We start from the raw sequence: 10,528 nt of genomic DNA, 5'->3' as shown, positions 1-10,528 counted from the left end.
GTAAATGTCTATGTGAATATAAGTAATATGAGCTACGTGCTTATGAGATATAAATATGGAACATGAGCTATGTGAAAATAAGTTAAGTAATTACATGTGCAAATGGAAATGTTATGTGAAAAGCTATGTGGCTATGTGAAGAGGTGTAATGGTATAAAAGATAATGCCCATGTTATGTGATATGAGAGCTAGGGGTATAGTTAGCATGCTAAGAGTCGAGGGATTATCAGTGGTACTTCGGGACAAACAGTGGTCCTTCGGGATATAGTGGTTCTTCGGAACAATCAGTGGTCCTTCGGGACATAGTGGTCCTTCGGGACAAATATTCAGTGCCCCTTGAGGGAATTATACGAGTTGTGGTGACAACATAGTGCACAACATCTATGTACTCGCATATCTTTAGTTCTCACATGTGTACATGGGCTAATAAAGAGATAATATAAATAAACTTGATATGATGATATGTTTGTTTCCTTGTGAAATGTTATGTGTGATATATGATTTTACAAATGGTAATTATAAGATCATATGATAAAAGGAATCAATGATAGTGATAAAAATGAAGATGATGATATAGTTGCTTGATTGTATATGTTATATGATATAAGTGAGTACATGTTAAGATATATGATATGAACATGAGAGATTATATGAACAAGAGAATAAGAGGTATGAATGATAATGACATGTTATGTATGTATGTATGTATGTATGTAGTGTATTTGTTACATGTATAAGGATATGATTGGTATGATATAATACTAGTAATTATTCATGCATGATTACAAGTTATAGTTTACATTATATGTTTATTTGCCTTACTAAGTCATCGACTTAGCGTGTGAGTGTTTCACACGTAGGTTTTGAAAAGCGAAAGGAGAAGTGAATAGGAGCAAGACAGGTCAGACTCTCATTTCCACAGATCAGATCAGAATTGTAGTTAAGTGTAGATATTTGGTTGTATATAGCGTGTTGGCATGTAACGAAATTGTGAATTACTAATGCTCTGATTGATTTTGTTTATTTTGGTCCAACTTGTGTGAATTAACATCTTTTATTTTAGTGAAAGTTTAAAATTTTCATGATTTTCTTTAAGAGTCAAAGTTTGAAAAGTCAATGTGACATCTCAGACTCGGATCCGGGTCGGATACGGGTTGGGGGTGTTACACATACCCTAGGAAATAATTCCCAAGGTGCATTGTTTGGGTAATCAAATTTTTTTTATACATTATCCCAAAACTTTTGCCAATGATAAATACACCATACATTTATTGGATTGGGCGATATGCACAAGTATGATATCAATATCAAAACACTATTGGATCATTAAATTTTAGGCCCAAATGGAAAAAAATTATTTAATTGTAATGATCCCAAGGCCTTGTTTTATAGAGTTTTTTTGGCCTAATACAACAGGCGGCCAAATTATTTGGCCCAATAGGACACTTCAGATTTTATTTTGGAATTTACGATATTTTCTATGGTACAGGAGAACTCGTCAGCTCGAGGTAACGAGTTTCATGATATATTATTTTTGTATCGGACGCACGTTATTTTAATATTTCTCTTAAGTTTCTATTAAAAAAAATTAATTTTTTAAGAATTTGAATAAAAATTTAAATTATATAAAAAAACATTTGAACTCGTCACCTCGAGAGACTAGTTACATTTATTTATTTATCTTCAAAATGTGATAGATTTTGTTTGATAGAGCAACAAACTATGAACATTACATTGAACCATAAGAAATTCACATTAAAAAGATAAAAACAACAAACTTAATACTAATTCTTACGAACGTAAATATGACTAACTTTACAAACACCGTAAACATTAACTAAAATCATTAACATATCATTATTGTTGTTCACATACATAGATGATGGAGACCCATAAATATGATTCTAATTTGTATGTGAACAACGATAAAAAAAATGGAGAATTGAAGAACTTAATAAAACTTCTGACAAGTCTACTGCTATGTTTATGATTTTATTTAATGTTTATAGTGTCCGTAAGGTTAGTCCTATTTACTTCCTTAAAGTAATATATTAAGTTTGTTGTTTTTTTCTTTTTAATGCGCATTTTTCACGGTCTATTGTAATGTTCGTAGTTTGTTGCTCTATTGAACAAAATGTATCACATTTTGAAAAAAAATAATTAAATGTAACTTGTCATCTCGATGTAAACAATTTTTTAAACTAAAGGTAACGAGTTCAATTTTCTTATATAATTTAAATTCAAATTTTGAATTTGTAATGTTACTCTTTACCTCAAATTGACGAGTTTCACAAGAAATATTAAAATAACAGCATCCAATATGAAAATAATATACCATGAAACTCTTTTCTCCCCATAAAAATAATGAAGTTAGTTGTTAATATTTATATATATTAATTTCCTTCTCTCCTAGACCAAAAAGAAAAGAAAAATCCTTTTCTCAACTTGTTATTTATTGAAGAAATCTATGTCGCCTTGTCTCTATAATGAATCAAAATGCACAAGTCTTAAAATGAACGCGCCCGCAGAGTAACAAACCGACATGGTTTTTAAGATTAGGTTTAGCCTCAGTCTCATTTATCTGCCGCATTGGCTAGGGTTTTGCGATCCATTCGATTATCTCAGTTTTCTTACCTCCCAAACCCCAATCTCAGATCTTTTTTTTCTCCATTTTTCTCATTTATATTCTCTTCTATGGCTTTAATCATACAATAGCGCTGTCTTGGTTGCTATTTCATTTTCTTAACTTTAAAAAGCAAAGGCTAAAGAATTTTCAGTATCATTTTCTTTGACTTAACCAATGGCAACCCAGAACCCGTTCGATCTCTTGGATGATGATACGGAAGACCCAAGTTTGGTTATTGCGGCTGCTGAGCAGCAGAAGCTTGAAAAGCCTAAGAAAGCTCCTGGTTCAGCGCCGGCTCAAGCTCAGCCGGCTAAGCCTGCTAAGCTCCCCACCAAGCCACCTCCTCCCGCTCAAGCTGGTATCTTTTGCTTCTTTTTCCCCACAAATCCGTTTGATTGCATGCTCTGTTTTGAATGCAATGCGAAGAAATGAATTAGATTGTTGGGTTTTGATTTAATGTGTTGAATCAGTATTTTGGTGGATTATCTTTGTTGTGATTTGTTGTTGGGTTGATGTATGTACGTTTTTTTGAATGAAATTTGAAGTTAAACCAAAGTCATTTCTGAATCTTCTTATTTGTCAACAGAGCTTATCTGTTAGAAAAAATTCTTTGATAAAGTCGATTGGTTAAGTTGTATGCGTTTTGATATTGAGAATGAGGCAAAATTAACATATTAGTGAACTCTTTTGATTCAGTCTGTCTTGCAATAATTGTTTGTATCAATATCAATCATATCTTTTGTGAGGTTTAAACTTTATGTTGAAGTGCATTATGCGGTTCATCATGGATGATATGGTTCTTTTGCTTAGCTCTGCCTTAGGCTTCATTTACCTTTTGTTGGTCCGTTGACAAGCATCTTGAAGTGTGGTGTGCTACTCATTTATCTTTGCATCCTTTTTTCTAATGTTTGCATTATGCAGTGAGAGAGGCAAGGACTGAGCCTGGACGTGGAGGAGGCCGTGGTGGTGGACGTGGGCGTGGATTTGGTGGCAGAGGGTTCAATCGCGATTCCAATGCATTTTCAGGAGGGTACAGACCTTCTGAAGAGGGAGAAGAAAGGAAGCAAACTGAAAGGCGTGGTGGCTATGGTGGCCCTCGAGGTTCCTTCCGTGGCGGTCGCCGTGGTGGGTTTAATGATGGAGAATCTGGAGAGGGAGAACGTTCTCGCAGGGTGTATGATCGCCGTAGTGGGACTGGACGTGGGTTAGTATTGTTGTGTTTTTTTCAATTTTGATTATTTTGTTTAAAATATTCACCACATTATTTATCTGTCAACAGGAATGAGTTCAAACGTGATGGTGCTGGACGTGGTAATTGGGGTAGTCCTACTGATGAAGTTGCTCTGTGAGATCTTTTTGCCAATCTGTTAACATACATAATTTTTTTCCCGACAAAGTTCTTTATTTTATTATGCTCTATACACAAACTTTATGTTATGCAAGCTTTTCTGCTTATATATCCTGCTATTTTGCCCTAAAATAAGTGAGAATGAAGAAAATGTCCCCGAGGATGTAAAGAATATTGGCACTGAGAAGCAGCCTGAAGTGGAGGATGCTGCAGATGCCAGCAAGGAGAATGCTGCAAATGAAACCGAGGAGAAGGAGTCTGAAAATAAGGTAGTTTTTCTTTTTCACAGTTGATCATTCATTTTCTAGAGATACGGGTAGGGGTTAACAAAATTATTTGCTGTGTTTTCCCAGTTGTGGTACTTGTTTAATTAGTGATTAGGGAATAGCATGTATTGGGATATCTTACCTGAACTGTGTTAGTCTTTTAAAACCTTTTTTAAATAAGGGCAATGTTTCTAGTAACATTACTTCTATTAGTAATTCTAATCCTTTCAAAGTGCATAGCACATTTGTGGTTGAACTGTAATTAAATCTAGGTAATATTTGTTAGATGAAAGTATCTTGTTTCTGAAATGTTGGGTAAAATACATCTTCAAAGATTTTGAATTGTAATACTGGCCATGCTTGCACTTTGTTTGACAGAATCAAATTTTGGTTAATCAAATAATCAGCTTAGTTGCCTGGTTTAGTAATCCTTGGTTGATGTTATTGTTGTCGTTCTTTCTGTGTTATAGGAGATGACCTTGGAAGAATATGGGAAGGTTCTTGAGGAGAAGAGGAAGGCTCTGCTTGCCCTCAAGACGACTGAAGAAAGGAAAGTTGATACCAAAGAGTTTGAGTCCATGCAACAACTTTCAAATAAGAAGAGCAATGACGAAATCTTTATCAAACTGGCAGGATTTCTTAGCTTACTTCTTTTGGTTTGTATGGTTTCAAATATTTAATTTATAGTGGCATATTGACTTAGCTTTTGGTTTTTAGGGTTCTGAAAAGGACAAGCGCAAAGATGCTGATAAAGAAGAGAAAACCAAAAAGGTATATTTTTGTCACATGTTATTGTTGGTTAACTGCTTTCATATATAGATGTGAGTTGATAGCATAGAATTTGGCATTTATCTTTCTTAGGATGCTATCATCCCTTTCTAATAGTGATTAATTGGCTGTTCCCTTGTCATGGTTTATATTACTTTTGACAATGCAATTAACCATTAGCCTAAACTAATTTAGGCATTAATGGTAACTGATTGACGGCATGCATGCCTGGTTAACGGCATAATGTTTACTAAGCAACATGAAAAATAAATCTACAAAATCATATGTGCATAATCCAGTTAATACTCTCTTATAGTGATGCAATTGCATAATTATATGAATTTTGAAGCTTTTGCAGTACTTGATGAATAAGTGAAGTTTGCATCAAGTTTTCTGCCTTAATCACTATTATTAGTGCTGATGATGTATTTCACGTACTGTCTGGATGTTGTTTTGGTGTAGTCTGTCAGCATCAATGAGTTCCTGAAGCCAGCTGAAGGTGAGAGGTACTATGGACAGGGGCGTGGTCGAGGCCGTGGCCGTGGCCCCAGAGGAGGGTATGGAGGCAATACAACAAGCAATGTGTCAGCTCCCTCAATCGAAGACCCTGGGCACTTCCCTTCATTGGGTGGCAAGTGAGTCCCCAGAAAATGCATACTACACAATGGGTTTCCGCGTGTCTGGGAATTCATTGTGATCTATTCCATAGTCAGGAGCTACAAACTTGTACTGTTTTCGAGTGTAAATTTAGACAATTTGCCCATTCTCTGACATGCATACCTTGTTTTTGTTTTACTATTTTTGGTTAAAGTCGGAACAAAGGTTCATTTTGACTGAGTAGTAGTGTCAATTTTGATTCGATTTAGGTTAAGATGGTCTGGTGGGTCTTTGTTCGAGTTTGAGACAAGGCATTCATGTTATCCTTTTAGATCTCTGTTTACTGACGATTCTGGTTTTCTCCTGGCTTTAAATGTAGTTTCATTTTCTAAGATGAAAATGTTTGCTGAAGGGAAGCTTTGTTAATTGTGTTACATGTCATACCTATTTATCTCGAGCTCACTAAAACTATCTTAAATGAAAAGCTTAATATAAATTATATTCAAAATTAACTTTTGATATTTAAAGAACTTTTTGTTAAAAATGGTTGTATAATGTTTTTTTCGTTGTACTTTTAGGTGTTTGTTAAAAAATTGCAAAATGATAATTTTACAAAATAAAATATAATGGAGAAAATATTAGGTATTTATTTTTAGTTAAAAATTATTTTTTAATACGCTTGGAGTATTTATTTTGCATTAAGCATAAAAAAGGGTTAAAGTTAAGAATTCATGCAAGTACACATTAAAATCAAGTGTTTCAATATTTATTTGAATCTATAGAACGATTTTAGCGGTTATCCTTGAATGAAAATGTTTTGGATTTGATTAGTTAAGGATATGTGTACGTTCAATGTTAAATGATTAAAAAAAAATTAATAATTATAGGTAATCATCTCAAACTAATAATCAAACAATCTAATTGTGTATAACTGAAAAGTAATTTTTTAGAAAAATTATTTATTATTATTATTTATTTAAATAAGAATTTTTTAAATTACAAAGATTTATAATTATAACTGTAAATTGAGTATATAATTAGAACAATTTCTTATAATAATTGAAATAAAAACTCGTAATTTAAGATCACATAAGGAGGCTAGACAAGGAAAGATTAAAAACTTAACCAAAAATATTGAACAAAGATAGATACAGACAAATCTGATAGCATCGATAAACTAACAACAAAAGATGATCAAGTTACTGACCACCAACAAACGAGAAAATAACCTCAGTGACCAAAAATGCATTGTCTTATAATATACGATTTTAACCAACATTTTTTGAATTTGCCAAAATGACCAACTAAATCGCAATGCGATCGATAATTCGCAACGCGATCTCCGGCATCGCAAATCAGTTTCCAGATTCGCAATGCAAATTGTCCAAGTTCGCATTTATTTCTTAAGATTTTTCTCTAAAAAGATAGTATTTGCGCGGACGTGTTGAAGACACGTATTACCACGACCACGACCACGACCACACTCGAGACGGACGGCGGCGGCGCGCGAGAGTCCCCCTTGTTCTCTATCACTCAACAAGGAAGTAGGAAAGCCAAACCTTAAATACCATTCCCAATAGTGTTTCCAATACTATGTGGGATTGAGCATTACCAACACTTGTTTCCAATACAATGTGATTATTCAGGAAACAATTAACAATCATGCACCTTAAAACAACTGAATCAGCAACCAATTGCATTCGTATTATACGATTAAATATGTCATAATTAAAAGTCAATCTACAATCAATCGCGATTATTGCAATTTTAAGCAAAACATTCAAAAATAATATCACTATTTAAGGCTCAATCCCACATAGTATTGGGAACAAGTGTTGGTAATGCTCAATCCCACATAGTATTGGAAACATTATTGGGAATGGTATTTAAGGCTTGGCTTTCCCACTTCCTTGTTGAGTGATAGAGAACAAGGGGGACTCTCGTGCGCCGCCGCCGTCCGTCTCGCCTCGTCTCGTCTCGGGTCGTGGTCGTGGTCGTCCGCGCGAATACTATCTTTTTAGAGAAAATTCTTAAGAAACAAATGCAATACCGTCGTTGCAATTTTGGACTATCGCAACAAATTTGGAATAAATCGCAATGCGAACTTGGACTATTTTTAGAGAAAATTCTTAAGAAACAAATGCAATACCGTCGTTGCAATTTTGGACTATCGCAACAAATTTGGAATAAATCGCAATGCGAACTTGGACTATCGCAATGCGAATATGTAAATCGCAATGCGATAGTCGAAGTTCGCATTGCGAATCTGGAAACTGATTTGCGATACCGGAGATCGCGTTGCGAATTATCGATTGCATTGTGATTTAGTTGGTCATTTTGGCAAATCCAAAAAAATTAGTTAAAATCATATATTATAAGGCATTTTTGGTCACTGAAGTTATTTTCTCTACTAAATAAACCCTTAAAAATGCATAAAAACAACAACCAAATAACCGGAAAATGTGCCAAAAAAGAAGAAGAAAACATGCCATAAAAACATATGAAAACATGTCATATAAGTAGATTTATTGAAGATAAAAAAATCAAAAGAAAATAAAGTTACGTATAAAAAAATAAAAGAAGAATAGAGAATACCAGTGGCTGAAAGTCAACATTAAAGTTAGTGTCGTCGTCGATCAATAAAAACATAAAGAAAAAAAAGATCGACGACACACTAATAAGAGAAAACTATGTTAAAATTTTATATTATTTCAGCTTACATTAAACGATATAATATGGTATATTTGAATATCTTTATCAAGTAAATCCATTTATCCAAAGTCTTTGAAATGAAAGTTAAACTCTTATTCACGGATCTGATAAAATTAATATAAAATATTTATCAGTATCAATGAATAAGTAGAATGATATATATTAATCTAAAAGAGTTTTCAGTACAGATAGGTCGATATATATATATATATATATTATTCAGACCTAGAAGTCCGACATTGGTGGCGACTTCTTTTTTCCAACAGAGAAACCAAGAAAGAAGCCTGAGATTTAGACCGATCTCTTTGCACTTTGCACCACATGTTTGTTCCTCATTCATTGATTAATATTACATCAAATTTCTAAGGATTTTATGGCGGACGAGGGCTCTCTTTTTGATTTATTATATTTATTTTCTAATTTTTTTGTTAGGGTTCGAGTAGGATCATTTATTAATTCAGAGTGTTAAAAGAGAGAGAAGGATATCCGGTGGCCGCGGTGAAAGTGGTGGCTCAGTCATGCCGGCTGCCGAGGGTAATCAGTTGATCTCTGTTCATCCTAATGATCTCAAATTCGTTAGTAAGTTCCACCTCTGTTGTAAGCTTATATATATACACACACACACACTTGCATGCATGTACAAACATGTGAGTTTGGATGTATGTATACATGCATGCATGAACATGCATAGATTTCCCTTTGGATGCACGTGATAAAAACAAATCATGCTTCAATTCTATGGCCATGTCATTAAGTTATTGTTATTGTGATTGGTGTTCTCAGTTGAGCTTGAAAAGCCAAGTTTTTGTGATCTTAAGGTGGTGAACAACACAGAGAACCATGTTGCATTTAAGGTATACATGTATATACAGGAACATCATGTTATGTGTGTTCTTCATCATATGTTGCCAAACTTGTTATCATGTTCATTAGGTTAAAACGACTTCACCAAAGAAGTACTTCGTCCGACCGAACACCGGCATCGTACAACCGATGGACTCGTGTCTTATCCAAGGTACTACTTCTAACCTGACCTTTTCCGGTAATGGTTGTCACGTATGATACTGATTTCATTGACTTGCTCAATTACCAGTCACTCTTCAAGCGCAACGGGAGTATCCGCCGGATATGCAATGCAAAGACAAATTCCTGCTTCAGAGTACTATCGTGCCCCCGAATACCAATGTCGATGACTTACCGACCGATACCGTAAGATTGCGAAACAAATAATAATCTTTTTGTATTTGATTTTTCGGAATGTGACATATTTGCCTCTGAATCCAGTTCAATAAGGATGGTACTAAGGATATAAGGGAGTGCCAGCTTAAAGTTCACTATATATCTCCTTCTGCTCAAGGGAATTCAGGGGTTGAAGTATACAAGAGCTTCCCGGATCAGAGCCCCAATTCGGACTATGTGAGTTTTGTCCGATACGATCCGATTACCACGAGCAAACAATTCCGATCTTCTTGTGTGACACGAACACATGTTTTCGGTTCCTTGTATGCTACGTCTTGTTTATGACTGGCATACTATGGGATCAATGATCTTCACTTAGCGATTGCAATTCATTATGTTTACTTTTATTGGCAGTAGTTTTACTTCATTTTCATACGTTTGCCGTTTAGCCTTCAATTATATTTTCCGGTGAAGCTAACTCGAAAAATGCAAGCCAGGAATCCGATTTCTTTCCTTAAATTTCCTTCCTGCTTCCCTGAATCAGACTTTGCAGCACCTGAAAGAAGAACGAGACGCCGCGGTCCGGCAAACACTGCATCTCCAACAAGAACTGGTATGTCAATATAAAGGCACCACAATTAGGTTATTCTGAACCAGATCAAACCTAATATCAACCGGTCACTTGTTAGAGAATGTACATACATATATATGTTCTATTCATACAGATTTATTACGGAACGAACGATATGTAAACCGATGGTTCTTTTTTTGCGGGAACAGGGTTTACTGAAGAGGAGAAGACAACGGAGGAACGATCCCGGATTCTCGATCGTGTTCGCAGGCGTCGTGGGAGTGGTAGGGATAATAGTTGGGTTCGTGTTGAAACTTTACTTGTCCAATGAATAGATGCCTTTCTTTTTAGGTATGGAAGACCAAGGGTAGCTAGTATGTTGTCAACTTTCTTTGTAAATGGAGAATGTGTGTTCATCAAACCTTATTTCTTTAAATTTATTAAAAATATTAATTATCTTA

The 10,528-nt window shown here is 34.7% G+C and overlaps 2 protein-coding genes across 2 annotated transcripts; both read left to right on the top strand.

Annotated features, from left to right (window-relative positions):
* Positions 1-2,594: 2,594 nt before the first annotated feature.
* LOC120135022 (RGG repeats nuclear RNA binding protein A-like) lies at positions 2,595-5,803 on the top strand. Its single transcript, XM_039151390.1, has 7 exons — positions 2,595-2,984; positions 3,548-3,830; positions 3,906-3,971; positions 4,111-4,243; positions 4,711-4,869; positions 4,958-5,011; positions 5,471-5,803. The coding sequence occupies exons 1-7, from the start codon at positions 2,801-2,803 to the stop codon at positions 5,645-5,647; spliced, it is 1,056 nt and encodes a 351-aa protein (XP_039007321.1). The 5' UTR covers positions 2,595-2,800; the 3' UTR covers positions 5,648-5,803.
* A 2,997-nt stretch (positions 5,804-8,800) lies between these two features.
* Positions 8,801-10,402, top strand: LOC120135155 (vesicle-associated protein 2-1-like). Its single transcript, XM_039151486.1, has 7 exons — positions 8,801-8,896; positions 9,101-9,171; positions 9,251-9,332; positions 9,411-9,526; positions 9,602-9,733; positions 10,041-10,109; positions 10,277-10,402. The coding sequence occupies exons 1-7, from the start codon at positions 8,836-8,838 to the stop codon at positions 10,400-10,402; spliced, it is 657 nt and encodes a 218-aa protein (XP_039007417.1). The 5' UTR covers positions 8,801-8,835.
* Positions 10,403-10,528: the final 126 nt, after the last annotated feature.

This window comes from Hibiscus syriacus, unplaced genomic scaffold (assembly GCF_006381635.1).
Source record: "Hibiscus syriacus cultivar Baekdansim isolate YM2019G1 unplaced genomic scaffold, ASM638163v2 tig00110602_pilon, whole genome shotgun sequence".
Classification (NCBI taxonomy): Eukaryota; Viridiplantae; Streptophyta; class Magnoliopsida; order Malvales; family Malvaceae; genus Hibiscus; species Hibiscus syriacus.
This window is presented reverse-complemented; position numbering and strand designations above follow the sequence as displayed.

Coding starts and splice junctions, on each gene's coding strand:
- LOC120135022 (XM_039151390.1), top strand. CDS start 2,801: ATGGCAACCCAGAACCCGTTCGATCTCTTGGATGATGATACGGAAGAC. Junction 2,985..3,547: donor ACCTCCTCCCGCTCAAGCTG/GTATCTTTTGCT, acceptor TGCATTATGCAG/TGAGAGAGGCAAGGACTGAG. Junction 3,831..3,905: donor CGTAGTGGGACTGGACGTGG/GTTAGTATTGTT, acceptor ATCTGTCAACAG/GAATGAGTTCAAACGTGATG.
- LOC120135155 (XM_039151486.1), top strand. CDS start 8,836: ATGCCGGCTGCCGAGGGTAATCAGTTGATCTCTGTTCATCCTAATGAT. Junction 9,172..9,250: donor AGAACCATGTTGCATTTAAG/GTATACATGTAT, acceptor CATGTTCATTAG/GTTAAAACGACTTCACCAAA. Junction 9,527..9,601: donor ATGACTTACCGACCGATACC/GTAAGATTGCGA, acceptor CTCTGAATCCAG/TTCAATAAGGATGGTACTAA.